A 19,500-nucleotide genomic window follows, 5' to 3' on the forward strand; every position below is an offset into this window, starting at 1 on the left:
CCGGATCAGGCAGGGGGATGAGTGGAAGACTGCGTTCATTACGCCCACTGGCCACTATGAATACCTGGTGATGCCATTTGGGTTAATGAATGCCCCCGCAGTCTTCCAGAGATTTATCAATGAGGTCTTGCGGGAGACTCTTGGTAAATTCGTCTATGTTTACTTAGACGATATTCTTATCTTTAGTCGGTCCATCGACGAGCATATAGGGCATGTCCGACGAGTTCTCCAGCTTTTGCTCGACAACCATTTGTTTGTGAAACTGGAGAAGTCAGTCTTTCACTCCCCCACGGTTTCGTTCCTGGGGTTTGTAGTGGCCGAGGGCACCCTGCGCATGGACTCGGCTAAGGTATCAGCTGTGGAGAAGTGGCCAACTCCAAGTTCTTTACGCCAACTGCAAAGGTTTTTGGGCTTTGCAAACTTTTTTCGGCGTTTCATTAAGAACTTTAGCTCAGTCGCCTCTCCGTTAACGGACCTTACAGGAAAAGGTCCGTTCCGATGGACGGTGCAGGCCCAACAAGCTTTTGACGAGCTAAAAACACTCTTGACAACTGCTCCCGTTTTACAGTTGCCCGACCCAGAGGAACCCTTCGTTGTCGAAGTGGATGCCTCCGAGGTCGGAGCTGGGGCAGTTTTGTCCCAAAGAGTGGGGCCAGAGAAGAAGCTGCATCCATGTGCCTTCTTCTCGCACCGCCTGACTCCAGCCGAGCGGAACTACCCGGTTGGAGACAGGGAACTCTTGGCCATTAAGTTGGCGTTAGAGGAGTGGCGACACTGGCTCGAGGGGGCCAATCATCCTTTTCTTGTCTGGACGGATCACAAAAATCTGTCATTCATCCAGCAAGTCAAGAGGATGAACTCCCGTCAGGCCCGGTGGTCCTTATTTTTTGGAAGGTTCAATTTTACACTGTCTTATAGACCGGGGTCCAAAAACGTCAAACCGGACGCTCTGTCTAGACAGTGGGAACCGACCAGGCCGGAGACCGGACCTGATCCCGTGATCCCCTCGACCCTGATAGCGGCCCCAGTCACATGGGGCATATCGAAGGTCATTCGGGATGCCCACCGGGCTGAACCCGACCCCGGTGGGGGACCTCCTGACAGACTGTACGTACCTTCATCCGTACGGCGTCAGGTTTTTGAATGGGCCCATGCTTCCCCATTTTCGGCGCACCCAGGTGTGACTAAGTCCCTGGTCTTGCTGCGCCGAAGATTTTGGTGGCCGGGGATGGAGAACCAGGTGCGTGACTTTGTCCGTGCTTGCTCTGTGTGTGCTCTGAACAAGACTCCCAGAGAGCGCCCGCGGGGCCTCCTTCATCCGTTGCCAATACCTGCTAGACCGTGGTCCCACATTTCTCTGGACTTTGTGACAGGCTTGCCAAAATCCAGAGGGTTCACGGCGGTATTGGTAATTGTCGACCGGTTTACCAAATCTTGCCTTTTTATCCCACTGCCCAAGCTACCATCCGCCATGGGTACTGCGCAAATCATCCTGAATCATGTGGTGAGAGCACATGGGGTCCCATCAGACATTGTGTCTGATCGGGGTCCACAGTTTGTAAGCCAGTGCTGGCGGGCCTTTTGCCAACTTCTTGGTGCCACGGCCAGCTTATCCTCCGGCTACCACCCGGAGTCGAATGGGCAGTCGGAGAGGCTGATCCAGGATCTGAGCAAGATGCTCAGGTGCCTGATGGCAGGGAATCCGACCACGTGGTCGGATAAGTTGATATGGGCAGAGTTTGCTCACAACACCCTGCATCATTCGGCGATTGGAATGTCACCGTTTGAGGCTCAGTTCGGGTACCCTCCGCCGCTCTTTCCTGAGCAGGAGCAGCAGGTAGCGGTCCCGTCTGTACAGCTTCATGTCCGCCGCTGCCGCGCCGCCTGGCGCAAAGCTAGGCAGGCACTTGTGGCCACCCAGCGCTCTGTGAAGCGCAAAGCTGACCGCAGGCGGCAGCCGGCTCTTACCTTCCGGCCAGGCCAACGAGTACTTGTGTCAACGAGGGATCTCCCCGTTCGAGGTGCCCCACATAAGTTGGCACCCAAGTACATTGGTCCGTTCAAGGTGGTAAAGCGGATTAATCCGGTGACGTATAGGTTGGAGCTTCCTCCCCGTATGAAAGTGCATCCAACCTTTCATGTCTCCCATCTCCGACCATTTATGTGCGGGGGAGTTTTACCCCCTCCCCAACCTCCCGCCCCTCGTATCATCCAGGGTGCCCCTGCCTTCACCGTCCGCCGGTTGCTTGACAGCAGGAAGGTTCAGGGTAGCACCCAATACTTGGTGGATTGGGAAGGTTACGGCCCTGAGGAACGTTCATGGGTACCGGCTCGCCAGATCCTGGACCCTGAACTGATCCGCGAGTTCCGGCGCAACCGAGCTGCGGGTCTTGGGACCTCAGGAGCTGTCCCTAGAGGAGGGGGTTCTATAACGAGGTCTGTGGTAGCTGGTGAACGTGCCCCGGGTTCCCAGCGAAGCAGACATTACAGAGCTCAGAAAACAAAGGCCTCTTATACCAGGCCTCCTAATTAGTGCTGATCACCCGCAGCCGTGGGGCTGACTACTTAAGCCAGCTCCACACAGCAGCGGGTGTCGCACCTTTGTTTGTTTTCCGGTCCGTGGTGGCAGCTCGTCCACACGTTCGTAGCCTTAGCTGGTAGCCCTGGTGGCGTATGCCATTCGGGTAAGTAAAACCGCAAGGTTTGAGGTAACTGGTATGTTCTGTTGGTCTCGTAGATATAGTGTGGTGCGACGCGGTGCAGTCCTCGAACTGCAGTTCATTTTGCGCTAGCATTTAGCGTTAGCGGTTTCACTCAGCGCTGTGTTAAAGCGCTGAAGGTATTCTGGCATCAGTGCCTTCAGTTATTCTGAACATTGGATTCTCCAACCGCTGGGTGGCGACTCCGCTGAGCAAGCGGTTGCCGTGCCAAAGACCCCGGTTCGAATCCGCAGTCTAGAACTGCCTAACTTTGTTTATTTGTTTCTCTCTGGTTTCAGATAGGTGTGTCAGCTCTGCGATCCAGAGCGCGCCGACCGGTCACTGCGATAGTTAGTCGCGGTGTTGGGTCTAGCGCTCCTCGGAGTTCCCCTCCTCTTCCTTCGCTCCTAAGCGTATTAGAGGTTCTCGCGCTCCCGTTTTCCCAGCACCACTACAGTGCGGTGGTAACGCTCCCGGCTGCCACGCGGCTGACTGGGGTTCGCGTCCCGCTTCCTTCTGTTTTGGTTTCACTTTGTTTATTTTTCATTTAGTTGCGTCAGCAGCTCCGTCGGAGTTTCCGATCGGGTTTTTTGTGTTCTGTGTTTCGTTTGCTGTTTATCTTTCTGTTGTCCTTTATAATTAAATAAAATATTATTATTTTTATTTACTTCTGCATTTGCGTCCTTTCTTCCCACGTGACACATTATGTGTACTTTTAGGGGCAATGGGATATAAAATAAGGATGCTCTGTCTGGGAAAAGGGAAACAAAAACTCTAACTTTAAAACACTAACTGATACAGGGGTTTCAAATCTGAAATTCTTTCCCCTATCAAGCTGGTTTTATTTCCCTTGAGTGTCAGAACAAGACATCTCATCATTTGCTACTGAAATTTTCCAAGTCAGTTCTGCCAGGCTGACACATTGATAAGGCTTCATGAACACTTTCCCCAGTTGAGATTGTGAGTTGAAGGTCGGTTTTGCTTGACAACGGTTTAATTGAAATGTTAGCAGGAGACCTTATAGCAATGCTGAGCGCTTGCCCATACCTGCTTACCGTGTCTCCAAAAATGTTTCTGCACTGTGGCATTTGAAGCATTTGAGAGCTTCCTGGGTTCTGATGCTTTATAAACTGTACCACAAAACATATATAACTATTAGTTATTCTAAAGCTTTGTAAACTGTATTGTAGAGCATAGTTAATTCCAAGGTTCTGAAGCTTTATAAACTATGCTAGAGATATGTAACTGTCCAAGGTCCTGTAGCTATAATATAGAGCATATGTAACTGTCCAAGGTCCTGAAAGAGCTCCTTTGTAACTGTCCAATGTCCTGAAACACATCCTTTGTAACTGTCCAAGGTCCTGAAGCAGGTCCTTTGTAACTGTCGAGGGTCCTGGAGCTGCTCCTATGTAACTAAGTTAGAATGTAAGTTAGAATTTATTTATTTGTCCACGATTTTTAAGATGAACTTGTAATATAGGTCATATCTGTACCATACCTGACCAAGGTCCTGTAGCCAAATAAACTGTAGTAGTTTGTATGTAATCGTCTATAGTTTCTTGAGGTTTAAAAATGGTAATATAGTGCTTATGTAACTGTCCAAGGTCTTGAAAATGTATAAACTGCAATATAAAACTTTTGTGCCTGTCCAAGGTCCTAAAGTCTTTATAAACTTTTATATATAGTACACAAGCCTTTGTGGTTCTAAAGCTTGTTAAATTGTAACGTTAGCAGTATAGAAAGTTGAATATTACAGTTTATAAAGCTTAATCAACTTGAGACATTTCACACTAGAGAGTTAAATATGCTTAAAGTTGTAGAAACAGATACAAACCACATAACGCTCATCATGTTTTCCAAGCTTTACAAGCTGCTATACCAAACATATCTGGAAACTGTAATACAAAGTATACAAAGTCATGCTGTCTGAGAAATGCAAAAACAAATGAAACTTTCCTTACAGTCAAAGCTAGAACTAGTACACAAAACATATGGTATTCTTCAAATACAGTCAAACTGTAAGGGTTTTTTTCCTCTAAGGTAATGCATGACTAGATAAGAATAGATGAATAGAATCGCTTGATATAATGCACTGAAGTACAGCCAGCTCACATTTCTAAATATGAGCATGCACAACAATGATGAAGCTGTAAATGAAAGCAGGTAGATGACCAGTAATGAGCCCCTTTGTTCATAACTGTCATTTTGATAATATTGAAGAGTAGTGAGATGGGCATACTGTGTAATGGGTAAAACCATTATCAGCTATTGAGGGGAGACATGTCTATATGTCTATATTTTTAATTACATTTCATTTGTTCAGTTTTATCTATAAATCAATGATTCTTTTAAAAATGCCATTTAGGCTTGTGGAAACAGAATTACATTTGTAATTATAGTAACTAAGGATTTGTTTAAAAAAAAAAAAGAGGAATTGATTTGTGCTTTGTTTACTGGTGATATCTGCTGGCTGGCAATCTACACAGACATAAATGGCTATGACTGGGAAAGTTGGGGGGATATCCAAAGCACCAGCGGTTACTGAAAGTGAAGTAAATAAACATATTTTATAAGGTGCTTTTTACTTTTTTGTTTTAATAATTTTTTAAATGTATTAATCAAATAATTAAAATATGTTTTTTTTTTAATCCATCACAATTATCTACTGAGAAAAACAAATCAAAACTAGCAAAAAAGCCACACAAGGTCAAAACTTTACTGCATAGCAATTGGTATTTGGTATTGATATAAAAATATAATTATTTTAATGAAAAAAGTTGCAACAGACCATCATTACAATCACAAAAAGACACTAAAATGTACTTGTAGAGCAAAAAAATAATACAGGAAATATTTCAGCTATTTTGTGGGTTATGGATTCTGAACCTAAACTGACTTTGAGGCGTAATTAAACAGATGGCAAACTGTCCGATGCTTATTGTAATTAATGAAGCAACGTAGGTTCTGCCCAACTCATCCAAGGGAATAATGTGTTCGAGGATCTCTTTAACAAAAAACTGAATACTGTGGACTCTGAGTTGGCAGGTTATTAAGTGCAGCTATCTAGTACCTAATAATCTCGTGACTCACTGTGATGAATGATGCAGAGTACATGTTTTTTCTGCATGTTTTTCAATTGTTTCTTTCCCAAATTATTTAATATTGGCAAAAAATGATAATAAATGTAGTAGAAGAAAGAAAATGGAATGGAAGGTCCATGTAGTACAAGCAGTAAGCCTGTATTGAAGTGAGTAACATCCTGTCAAGTCTTTCCCTTGCTCTCTGTGTTCTGTTTTTGGGCTAAGCCATATTTCCTCCACCTCTAGCCATTCACAGACCAGTATGCAAGTCGTGCGTTGTCTTAAACTGCTGTTTGAGCAGGAATTTAAGGACCTGCTGGTTGCATCCTAGTACCAGATGCCACAAGACTCCTTCAGATGTTTTGTAGAGTCCATATCTCCCCAGGTCAAAACTGTTTGGACATACATTGATCAAGCACAACATTATGACCACCTTCCTAACTGACTGGTCTGTGGCTATGCAGCCTCATACACAACAAACTGTGATGCACTGTGTATTCTGACACCTTTCTATCAGAACCAGCATTTACTTCTTCAGCAATGTGAGCTACAGTAGCTACAGTCTGTTGGATCGGACCACACGGGCCAGCCTTCGCTCCTTATGTGCATCAATGAACCTTGGCTGCCCACGACCCTGTCGCCGGTTTACCACTGTTCCTTCCTTGGTTCGCTTTTGATAGATACTGACCACTGCAGACTGGGAACACCCCACAAAAGCTGCAGTTTTGGAGATGCTCTGACCCAGTCATCTGGCCATCACAATTTGGTCAAACTCGCTCAAATTCTTACTAATATATTCCACCCACTAACAGGTGCCCTTTATCTGTCAGTGGTCATAATGTTATGCCTAGTCGGTGTGAATAGGTGGTGCTCACTAGTATAATGTATTTTGGAGCCTAAAAAATTCACTATGTAAGGAGATATGTGGAATTCAGTCACTCTTTGAAATTAGCGTGTATTATTTATTTCATTGCCTTTATATGTTTCACCAACACTTTATCCTGGTCAAGGTTGCAGCAGGTCTAGTTTAGACTACTGTCAGGACGCCGATCCAAGTGTGGATCAAAGAACATAGCAAAATGAACAGCCTTTCCTGTAACATCTTTGGATTATCTGAATATGATAACTATCAGTGTAAATGTCAGATAAATATCAGATTGAAGGTAAAATAACCCATCATTAACATTCAGTCATGTCAAGTAACCACTCTTCATTCGAGTACACTGGACCCAGGCTAAAACAAACTAAATTAAATGCATTGTAAATTCAGGATCAGGATTGATATGACAGTCTATTACACTTTGATGTGCAGAGAAATATTGAATTTCTTCTCCCTTGGTAAAAATTTTCCATTTTACAGTTCAGCACTCCTGCGTATTCCTATAGATTTTTAGAACACAATAATATATTCACCAGGCTTGTGGTGCTACACTGCTGTTAGGTGGTGTAGGTTGTGCAACCGGGAGTGCACCGACAGTCTGTTGAATTTACTGAACCTTGAACCAAGACATCGGCAGCTGGCGACTGGTACATGAGTGTTTTCGGAAGTAACGATGTCTTTCTGTGCTCTGCAGGGTATTTGACAGTCACAATAGATCCCTTAGCACCTGTTATTGTGGGAGAGACGGTGACGCTCAAGTGCAACTTCAAGACCGATGGCAGATTGCGGGAGATTGTTTGGTACAGGGTGAGTAGCACTTTTTGTCATTTTTCATTGTTGCTGTTCTTTTGCATGCATGATGCTCAACTATATTCAAGAGCCAAAAGGAGTAATTCATTGATTGTTGTATGAGGCCAACTGAATGCATTCAGATTTTTTGGGCTGTTCATGTTCCTATTTTGAGGTGGCACGGTGGCTTGATGGGTAGCACTGTCACCTCATAGCAAGAAGGTCCTGGGTTTGATGCCCAGGTTGTGCAGTTCAGGTCCTTTCTGTGTGAAGTTTGCCTGTTTTTCCTGTGTCTGTGTGGGTTTCCTCCAACAGTCCAAAGACATGCAGTCAGGTTAATTGGAGATACTAAAGTTCCCCTAGGTATAAGTGTGTATGTGTGCCCTGTGATGGACTGGTGACCTGTCCCGGGTGTTTCCTGCCTTTTGCGCAGTGAATCGAACCCACCACCACCCTGAATAAAATAAAGAGGTGGTAATACAGACAATGAATGAATGAATGTTACTATTTTAAGTTGGTTATGGTTCCACACTAGTCTACACTGAAACACATGGCATGTCGTTCATTCTGTCGCCTAAAACAGTACATGATCAAAAGTATATGGACACTTCTCTTAACTTTGATTTCAAGTCATTCAGACACACCTGACACTAAGGGCGCATTTACATGAGAAGCAGCAAAACCTCTTTTGCTCTGACTGTGTCATTGTTTCCTATAGAGTGTGGCACACTTCTGCTAGATATGGGTGGGATTAAGCCAGATGGGGTCTCTCTCCCATGACTGGTGCAATTACGACCTCTGCTGGCTGATTGATGGCGCCTGCACAGAGATGAGAAAAGAGTGCTCTCAGGGTGTGTCTCTCCGTACACAACGCTGAGCTGCACTGCACTCGTCAAAGTGTAGGTAAGATGAATACGGCACGCTGCCCACGTGTCGGAGGGGGCGTGGGTTAGCTTCGTTCTCCTCAATCAGAGGGGGGATCGGCATTGGTGGAGAGGAAGCATGGCGCAATCGGGCAATTGGACGCGCTAAAAGGGGAGAAAAAGGGGAGAATATGCATAAACAAATATATTAAAAAAAAGAAAAGTTCAAAGCACTTCTAATGAGACGAACTGTTTGATATTGACGCAGTAAAAGCAACTCAGGTTATACGAACAACACTTAACTCTTAACAAAGCTTAACATGACTTCGTATTAAAAACAATGACCAAAACATTTCATTAGTGGGGAGAACTTAAACCATTAATGACCATTATGACTCTGTAGCTGATTCTCATAATTTCTCAGCCCCTCGAGCTATAACACAAGTTTAAAAGTGAAACAGTGAGGAAAATACAGCTACACATAAATACATATGGATGTTTTCAGAGTGAATTTGAGGGTTATTCCACATTTTTGATGATGCCAGTTTGCACCAAGGCTTACAGTAAGCGAAGTGCAAAACGCTTCTTATGTGAATGCGCTCTAACCGGTGTAAACTATCAAATAACTATATAAACTAACATGCTTCTAACCAGATAAGTAAGGGCTGTTATAGCTGCAAGGAATGTAGCCTCATATTAATGCACATTGCTTTGGAATGGGATGTCCAACAATCTAAAGGCCAGACGGCCTGGATTACAATCAACATTCCAGTTCATTCCCAGAGGCGTTGAGTAGTGTTGTTTCACTGAACTCATCACACCATGGTCCACTGTCAGTGTGGACCTTGCTGTGGTCAACTTTGTACTAATGCTTATGGTTATGGAATGTGATGTCCAACAAGCTCATGGTCAGATGTCCACATAATTGTGCCCATATGATGTATTTAATAGTAACCAAGCATTTTAGGCTACACCAAAACAAAACACTCATATAAAATAATGCTAATGCTACCAAATGGCAAAGACGCTGTTAACTAGTGCATTAGCCTAGCAGAAGAAAGAATAAACGTTGCACACATATGATGACTTAATTACATTTAAGCCACATTTGCCTACATTATAAAGTAGCCTCTGGGTGTAAAACCCAGTTCTTCCCTGTTTGCCAGCTGTTCCTCAAAGCTTTAATCCTAAAATACATTTCTCTAATTGGTGTCACAAAAATATCGCTCTCCATCGTAGCTGGGATAATTTTTTTTTATGAAAAGCAATCCAGTAAAGCAAAGCATCTCATGTGGGAATCCTAATATGATATTCAGCCGGTCAGTGCCATGCTTTAATGGAGCACAGCTGGGCACTTCACACTTATTAGGCTCCAGTCGTGCTATTGCACAGTATGAACGTTAGGCTCAATTATGCCTTTTACAATGGAGAATTTCTTTGTTTTCGGCATCTGCGGCACAGCTCGGCGCCAGACTGATACGTGTGCTCCCGCCGCACGCTGTTGCGAACTCAACCTGTGTAGAACTTTGCAGTTACTAAGCCAACTGAAAAAACATTGGAACAGTTTTAGTTAATGATCCCAGTGCTAGTCATTTAGCAGGAACTCTACCATGTTTGCATGTCTTTGGACTTGTGAAAGAAAACCACATTCTTCAAATGCAGTCAAACCATTTGGAGCTCAGACCCACTACAATCCCGAGCAGGATAAAGTGGTGGTAAAACAGACAATGAATGAATTAATGAATGAGTTCCTAAGATATTAAATAGCACTGTAGCACTAGCACTAATATATAGGCAGCACCTAAATAGGGGGAAAAAAGTAAGTAGTGCTTGTAAGGCCAAGCACTATTTTGTAAATACAGTGGTACCTTGAAACTCGGTCAATTGGTTCTGAGAGTGGCATCAAGTTTTAAAGACGTTGAGTTTCAGGGTATTTTTTCCCATAATGATGTATGAGAAACCTGTTAATGCGTTCCATGGTCCAGTAGAACTGATTATATTTTAGGCTTATGTAAAATAAAGGGGTTGTTTGACACTTGTACACTAAAAATAATACAAATATAATATAAAAACACTGAAATACATACGAAAAAACAGTTAAATACAATAAAACCTGCATGTTACATTTAATTCTTTATTGTTTCCTTATGCTTCTTAATCGTGGAGATGCTTGATCTTGGAATACCGTATTCCATTTAGTAAAGGCGCTGACTGTGCCATTATTTCCTATGGAGTGTGCCAGTGCACAGAGTTTAACATGACTTATTGTACTAAAACAATAAGCAAGGAATTTCATTAGTAAAGAGAACTTTACTGTGATAATTAAGAGAGGTTTAGTGTTCCTGTGTCGTTCTTAAGTCACACGATAAGTTACGATAAGCGTTTTAGACTTGGAAAATCTGATTCTCAGAACCTTGAGCTGTAAGACAAGTTTAAAAGTGAAACAGGCGGAAGATGCAGCTAAACACAGATACATGTGGAAGCTTTTAGACTGGATTTGATGGTTATTTTACACAAATGCAGATTCGTCTCATATTCACACTTTGATGACGTTTTACCGCACCGAGTGGCAGTCGCACACATGTTGAGTTTAAGGGAAACGTTGAGTTTAAGCGTACACATTTCTTGACAAAGGGCGTTGAGTTTCAAAGATTTCGAGTTTAGGGGACGTCGAGTTACAAGGTACCACTGCATGACCTATTAGCAGTGGACAGTCTAAAAAATATGTTTATGAATGCTGCTAAAATAGAGCGTGACTACACTTAAGAACAAACATTTCAGAAATAGATCCTCTATTATTAGATGTTTCACCATTGTTTAATTTTACATCCTGTACACAGATTATTGTGTATGATAGTATTGTTTCCTGGCTGTGTCCCAAACCACATCTTATATGCTACATTGTGTGTAACTATACCATTCAAAATGCACAAATTGGACATGCTATATACACAGCATTTAAAGCCGAGCGCATAATTTTGAGCTCGGCTTTCACGAAGCATGCAATGCATTAGCTTTAACAATTCAAACCCAGCCCGTGTTCCCTAGCAGATCCTCCAGCATTTAATCCCGTCAGATTCAACGACACAGCCGCCACGTAGCGGCAATTTCTACCAGTCTAGAAGCTAAGCACGATGAAAATGGATGCCAAACTGGTTTATTCCACATCCCAGCAGTGCACAGATGTTTAATTGCTCTTTAGTGCATTGTGACATAACAGCCACATGGCACAAATGATCAGCTTAACATCTGCCCTGTGTGGGAAGCGACATTATCGATCTGAAGCAAAATAAGCCATTTTGCCGCATGTGTACACTAATTAGCTACAGAAACAGGCAGATGTTGAAACTGCATGCAGACGATTACCCCTCGTGTTCGCTTCCCTTGTCCCCTTATACACAACGCTGCCCTGAAGCTTGCTTGTTCTTGTGTACCATGTTCTACCTGCATCAGATTACACAGCACAGGGAAATGCTCAGGAACGTCTGAAGCATGAGTGAGTTGTTAGAAAAGAATTAGAAGATGTGGTACGCACCCAACGGACTGAGGAAAGCCTGAAGAAACATAAGCTTAAAAAAAGAGGAAAACAATCTGACGAGAGTCTACAAGTCTTGCAGTTTATTTAGATATTAAGTTTGGGACTTTTAGCCACACCTGTTACTATTAAATTAATCTTATAATACAATTAATCCACTCAGGTTTGATGCAAAAGTTTGTTAAAGACAATACTTGACTGATTAACGTTATTGACATGTTATTGGGCGCTCAGGTGGCGCTGTGGTCTATACTACAGCCCAACACATGCTGTTTAGTACAGTACTGTGCAATTTGGGACACAGTCTCTCCCTACTTATGATACAATGACATTTGTTTCTATGCCCCGTTAAATGAAGACATGATTCCCAGCATTACTGAGCCTCTGTTCATGAAGCAAGACCTATAAAGACTTAATTTATATTAACTGACGTGTTATTGGGTGCTCAGGTGGCGCTGTGGTCTACTACTCTAGCCCAACACTGCTGAGATCCGAATTAAGCTAGGCGCCCATGCAGACATGATTGGCTATCTCTTTGGCTGTGGCGCCCTGTCTGAGGTGTATTCTTGCCTTGGGCACATTGTTTCCTGGAAAACCAGATCCACCGTGACCCTGACCATGATACAGCACTGGTAAAAAATGATTCCCAGCATGACTGAGCCTCTGTTAATGAAGCAAGGTATATAAAAACATAATATGAACTGTCATGTGGCACTGTGGTCTATTACTCTAGCCCATAACAGCCCATGCTATCAGCCGGCCAGGCACCTACACGGACATGATCGGTTATCTCTCTCGCCGAAGTCCCATGATGGTATGGTGCCCTTGTCCGCAGTATATTCCTGCCCTGCGCCCATTGTTTCCTGTGACCCAGCCCTGACCCACTGTGGCCCTGACCATGATACAGTGGTGGCAAACATGAAAATTAATTGCTTGATGATTGGTGCACATTGTTTCTCTGTCCGTGAAACAAGGTCTATAAAAGCTTATTTTTAATTAACTGATGTTATTGGGCACTCAGGTGGCGCTGTGGTACGTCACCTCAGCCCACCATTGCTGAGATCTGGGTTAGATTTAGCAAGCCACCTACACGGACATGTTCGGCTGTCTCTCTGGCCAAAGCCCTGTGATCAATTGCCACCATGTCTGCGGTATATTCCTGCCTTGCACTCAATGTTTTTTGGAGAAAGCAGACCCTCCGTGACCCGGACTAGGATACTGCAGTGGTAAAAAATAGAAATGACATGGTGTATGGTGATTGGTTTAATGAGGGATTATTTCTACCCATTGTTAAGCAAAAATCACCCATAATAGGTGATTTAGGGCTTATATGGTCAATGTAAATGGTGAAATAGTCCATATAAAATTTATATTAATGTCCTTGGTTTAAAATAGAATGTCCAACATGCTTATGATCGAGTATTTTACCACATTATAATACATTTCTTATGGAAAAAAACAAAAAACAAAAAAAAAACATAGATGGGATATGGAGTCACCAAACAATGCAATTAAATTATATATCCAAAATTTGCAAATAGATCAATGTGCAGGACACTTTGCTTAATAAAAAAAAATGCATTTTAAAGTCAATTTTAATATTCATTCATACATAAAATGTCCTGGGGATGGAAATAGCACACATCACTATAAGCCTTTCACTGGTATGATACTGGCGTAATCCTTACAGGTACTCTGGTTTCCATATACTCACCTCCCCAAAAGTAATGGTGTGAGTATAAGATGACAGCCTGTCCAGGGTGTACTTTTACCCTGCACCCAGGGTAAAGTGATTTTTTAAATTGAATAGGAGATGATGAGATGGCTGTTAAGCTGCTGTAAGGTCCTGTCGACTTTATACCCTTTGCAAATTCTGACCTTTTAAAGAATAGCGCCTGTGCATGTTAGCATTAATCTCAGAGTGCCTGCTGCACGGGCTTTTGTGTAATCCCACAACCTTTTATACTGGGAGCTGTATGTTGTTTAGGGGTTGGATATTGGCTAGAGCTATATAAAGGGGGGAAAGGGTTTTAGAAGCAAGTACTATCCTACTATCAACTGTAAGACGCCTGGATCATTCCCAGCTTTCACCTCACTAGCGACAGCCCAGCCTTTTCATACAGGGTTTCGTGCAGGTCATTGAAGTTCCTTTACATCAAACTCGTCAAACCATGGCTTATCTTGCCTTGTGGACAAGGACAATGTTATGCCTCTCCCCAGACTGTTTCTAACTTGTATGATTCATTCATGCACTTGTGGCCATAATACAAGAACTTCATAAAATTGATGAGCCTGGCAGCTTCAACCCAGACTCCAACTCCTCCTTTAATGTCTTTGCTCCTTCTTGATTCACAAACCGCAGGAGCAGAAATGACCACCGAACCATCATTGGTCACATGTGGCATCTTCAGGCTTTCAGCTTGTTTTTTCTTTATTTTGACCCCATTGCTCTTCCTTTATGAGCACTAAAATCCTTGTTTCAGTCATGTGTAGATAATTATCTGTGGGGCACCAGGGACAGTTGTAGCCTAACAGTTAAGGTACTTGACTAGTAATGATAGGGGTTCAGGTTCAAGCCTTACTTCTGCCAGGTTGCCACTGTTGGGTCCCTGACCAAGGCTCTTCACCCTCAATTGAATTGTAATTGTATATGTTATACGGCAGGGTATCCAAATACTTTTAGCCATAGTGTATTTTGTTGGTGAAAATTGCTTAAACATGCATCCCAATGCCAGAGCTAATACTGATACTAATACTAATACTAATACTTCCTATTGGCTACTTCAACTCCTTCATGGAAGGAGTGTCTTCCCTTGTCCATTATCAGATCCCTACAACCCAAGAGTTGCTACCTCACCCAACTGCTCTGTTTACTGGTTTCCTGTAGCTGCCTACGTTTAATTGAAACCAATGATGCTTACCTACAAGGCTGACACTTGACCAGTCTAGACCTACTAGAGGTCTGTCTGAAAACCTAGTCAGACAGACACATTTTATGTCAGCCTACTTGCTCCAGAGAAGAAGGCTGTCTGAATTCTTAGATACCTTAAAATGCTGCCTACTGAGGTGCCTTATTTCGAAGCTGTAAACTGACTGAATAACGAGGGAACATCCGATGCTTCCTTAGCGATTTTGATGTCTTATTAGAACCCTCTCTACTTAGGCAGCTGCCTAGGTAGGAAGTAGGCAGCAAGGCAGCTCATTAGGTTTTCAGACAGACCCTATAAAGCACTTATTGATGTATCAAGGATCTTCTTGGTACTAGGAACCAGATGCTGATATGCCTGTATTTTCTTCCAACATAAATTTTAGCAGGTTCGGGATCTCAGACCTGTGTCTACTTGTGGAGTACAGAAATGTTCACTGAGGAAAGAACCTCTGTAGTAGCTGATGATAAAAACACCTGCCAAATGCTATCAGTGTAACATATTAAAAGTTCCCAGACTACAGGAGCAAATCTACGAGGGGGGAGCTTTTTAGAGAAAACCTTCTCTTGTTACGAGATTGCTTGTGATGGAAATGCAATAAAGATAAGGGCCCGTCCGATTAGCTTAGCTCAGGTGCTGGTGACTTCCGCGCTGACAAGTACACATTTGATGGAACTCGGTGTGGACTAAGCCGTCAACATCGACTATTGACTCGGGATCAAATCCTGCGAGGCGCTAATGAGAACCGGCTCCCCGTCCCCGCGGGACCACCGCTCCACTCCGGCCCTAACGCTTTAAAAATCAATTACCCGTGCTCGGTGGGCAGCGTTTCTTTAATCTCTGCCATCTATTTGACTAAACTGTCAGAATCTCATTCCTTAACCTCGCTCTATTGCTCAAGCTGCACTTTTCAGAACGGCCACGTCTAATCGAAACCTGGTGAAGAGACGATGGCTGCCTGAATTGCACATCGCAGCGGTGGGTTCTTCATTAGCAGCGCGCTCTTATCTCGTCAGACCGCGTTTGATATCGGCGGGCGCTCCGGCCACCCCTGCTGTGTCGAAACCTACAGGTACTCTGTGAAGGCCCAGGTAACACTAAGCCTCTCTGGGTGAAGATGGCTCCTGAGGAGTTCGAGGTCTGGCATCATCAAGGGGAACAGCAATGAACTTTTAAACTGTATATCTAACTCTATCGATGAATCATATTGAGTCTTATGGGCTTACATATGAATTTGCCCGCTTCTATTTTGTACTGTTCTGGAAAAGCCTTTTCCCAAGATTTTGGAGTGTGTCTGTGGGCACTGCATACATTAAATAAAAACACTGGCTAGCAATTTACATTTACATTTATCCCCAAGTTCTAAGGGGTTGAGAAGGGTGTTAAACTCTGCTTTCTTGGACTTTGCTTTGTGCTTGAAAAATGCTCTTTTGACAGAATGGGCACAGATTCCCACAGAGACACTCCAACATCTGGTACAAAACCTTTTCAGAACAGTAAAGGCTGTTATAGTCAGCAAGTCACCAGTGTAAACTTGTCCATTTTACCTACAATGCAATGACTATCTGCTCCAATTAAAGCTCATCATTCAAAATTTTGGAGTGTGTTTATTGAAAAGCCATGGCTAGCTAGCTAGTCCTATGGGTTAAGATCAGGGCTCTGTGCAGGCACTTGTAGTTCCTGCTTACTACACTTTGTCTACATGGACCTTGCTTGTGCACAATTCCCACAGACACACTCCAACATCTGGTACAAAACCTTTTCAGAATAGTGAAGGGGCAGTTGTAGCCTAGTGGTTAAGGTACTAGACTAGACAAGTAATCAAAAGGTCACAATCAAGCCCCACCAAGTTCAAGCCAGGTTGTCACTGTTGGGCCCTTGAGCAAGGCCCTTAACCCTTAATTGCTTAGACAGTGTACGGTCACAGCACTGTCACACACTACCCTATGTAAATACCCATAGTTTTGGATTAGGATGTCCAACAAGCTCATGGTCAGGTGTCTACATACTTTTGGTCCTAATTAGTGCAAACGTGCAATAACTATCTGCTCTAATTAAACTCATCATTTAAAACTCAAAGCTTTTCCCAAGATTTTGGAGTGTGCCTGTGGGAATTGCACATGAATTGCACTGTATAGCAATTTACCCCAAACTTCTTTGGGGTTGAGGTCAGGGCTCTGTGCAGGCACTTGGAGTTCCTGCTTACTAAACTCTGCCTTCATGGACTTTGCTTTGTGCTTGAAAAATGCTCTTTTGACAGAATGGGCACAAATTCCCACACACACTAAAATCTGGTCAGGTGTCCAGCCCTACGGCAAGTTACAAGCCCTATATAAATACCTATAGTTTTGGATTAGGATGTCCAACAAGCTCATGGTCAGGTGTCCACATACTTCTGGTCACCCACACTTCCCTTTACTCTTAAAAAAATATACTGGACTTTGATTAGGAAGGAATTTACAGTGAGCTGGCAACCGTAAACAAGCTTTTACTCAGTATGTAGCTAACAATCTAGCTCAGATCCATCAAGCCCAGACATGGTTATTCATGGTTTAATTCCCATTCGCATGTGGGTACACTTCAGGAGGGTTCTGATTCAAATTTAGGATCCTGGAATCCATCCATTTAAGACAAATATTAGCCTAATGCTAATGAAAGTACAAGGGCTTAAACAAATGCTAATGCTAAATATAACAATATCACTTCTCAGTTTCGCATGTCGAATGACATCGCTCTGAGTCCCGACGGAAAACCTCAGCTTTGTGCCTGTTCTAATTATGTAATGCTAATTAAGAGCTCAGAGTTACTGTACTGTAATGGCTAGTTAGCAAGCTAACAGCTGAGGTTAAATGCTAATGTACACTTTTAAGGAGTTTTAAAACAGGTCGTAGGTTTTCTACAGAAACAAATATGCAAACAACAGACATCCCAAGTCTCCTGGAAGTTCCGGGAGTCTCCCGCATATACATAGCGGCTCCCTGATCAGATAAAATCTCCCGGAATCTAGAACGAGCGGCCAAGAGAGACACACACACGCGCACGCATGCAGGCGACACAGACTTTTTTCCCCGATCGCGTATTAAATCTGTAATCTGATATACAATCTAGCACACTGTGTAGGGAACATAAATTAATTGTCTAATATACTGTCTAGTGCACTATGTAGGGAACATAAATCAGTTATCTGATACACAATTTAGTGCACTATGTAGGGAACATAATTAATTATGTAATACACTATCTAGTGCACTATGTAAGGAACACAAATCATCATCTAGTTATACTTTCTAGTGCACCGTGTAGTGAACATGAATGCGTTATCTAATACACTATCTAGTGCACTATGTAGGGAACATAAATCCGTGTTCTGATATACAATCTAGTGCACTGTGTAGGGAACATAAACCAATTGTCTAATTCACTATCTAGTGCACTACATAGGGAACATAAATTTATATCTGATATACAATCTAGTGCACTATGTAGGGAACCTAAATTCGTGAACTAATACGCTACCTAAAGCATTATGTAAGAAACATAAGTCTATTATCTAGTACACTATCTAGTGCACTAAGTAAGGTACAGTATATAAATTATTTTCTAATATACAATCTAGTGCACTATGTAGGGAACATAAATCTAGTATCTTTCACACTATCTAGTGCACTATGTAGTACACATTAATGTGTTTGTGATGCGAACAGTTAGCTTAGTAGCTCAGTTAGCAGCTCCTAAAAGTTCTGTTATCACCCATATCCTTTGGTGTGTGCGAGAGGTTTTTTAGCTTTTTTGGGGCTTTGCTAGTGGTTTGCTTCTTTTAAAAACTAGCTTAGCAGATAAGGTACAAAGCTAAATGCAGATCTTTACCAAAGCAAAACAAAAACAAGCTCAAACGCTCACCAAGAGACATCGAAAACAAATCAATTACAAGCTCAATGCAGGATTCAAGCTGGAGCAACAGAGCTCCGTAACCGAGCGTTATATCAATCGTACTGCATGGGTGGGTGAGTGAAAGTGTAACAAACATGTTTAAAACTAAGAGTCTAACTTTAATACTTTTATTTTATTTTCTTTCCTAAAACTTCTAAAAGCACCAGAGTGATTTTCAGTCACCGTTTACCAGCCTTGTCTGTTTAAAGCACAGAGCTGCATTACTGGCATGCTATTAAAACCTCAGCTACAGCTGACAGTCTGATTAGCCCTGGGACTCTTGGGAAGTGTAGTTCTTTGAGAACTACACCAGCTTCGGCTTGCGTCTCCCGCTGTTGGTCGGAAGAAGCACGGCGGATGAGGACGGATGAGGTTCTTTGGCATTATTTAACCTAAATGATTTAAGTGTGTACTTATATTAGTGCCCATATACATAGGACTAGTTTGACTGACATAGATTAAGTACATGGAAGAGTGTTTGTTAGACAAAGTCAAGGTCAATTTATGAATGGGAAGCTTTTGGAACATGAAGTGCCCAAAGAAGGGCCAACTGTGTAATAATAACGCACAGGATGCCATGTACAACAAGCTCACAGTCAGGTGTTCACATACTTTTGGCCATATGTTGTATAACAGCTGGGCAATATTAATCATACTGTACATACGCTTGCATGTGATAATCACATGGATACTAAGCACAACCGTTGGTTGATTGTCCCTAGATGAGTGATTCGAGCTTGTGTTGCTGTTTGGGCTCTGGATCCACCGTGAGCCTGATCAGGTTAATGCAGCTTATA

The 19,500-nt window shown here is 42.8% G+C and overlaps 1 protein-coding gene across 1 annotated transcript in view; it reads left to right on the forward strand.

The window, feature by feature from the left end:
* The window catches only part of igsf21a (immunoglobin superfamily, member 21a), a 318,346-nt gene that overhangs the window by 117,164 nt on the left and 181,682 nt on the right, over positions 1-19,500 (forward strand). The window contains exon 2 of the mRNA XM_062986439.1: positions 7,354-7,466. Coding sequence (XP_062842509.1) covers positions 7,354-7,466 — 113 coding nt within the window. The remainder of the gene's footprint in view (positions 1-7,353; positions 7,467-19,500) is intronic.

This window comes from Trichomycterus rosablanca, chromosome 24 (genome assembly GCF_030014385.1).
Source record: "Trichomycterus rosablanca isolate fTriRos1 chromosome 24, fTriRos1.hap1, whole genome shotgun sequence".
Classification (NCBI taxonomy): domain Eukaryota; kingdom Metazoa; phylum Chordata; class Actinopteri; order Siluriformes; family Trichomycteridae; genus Trichomycterus; species Trichomycterus rosablanca.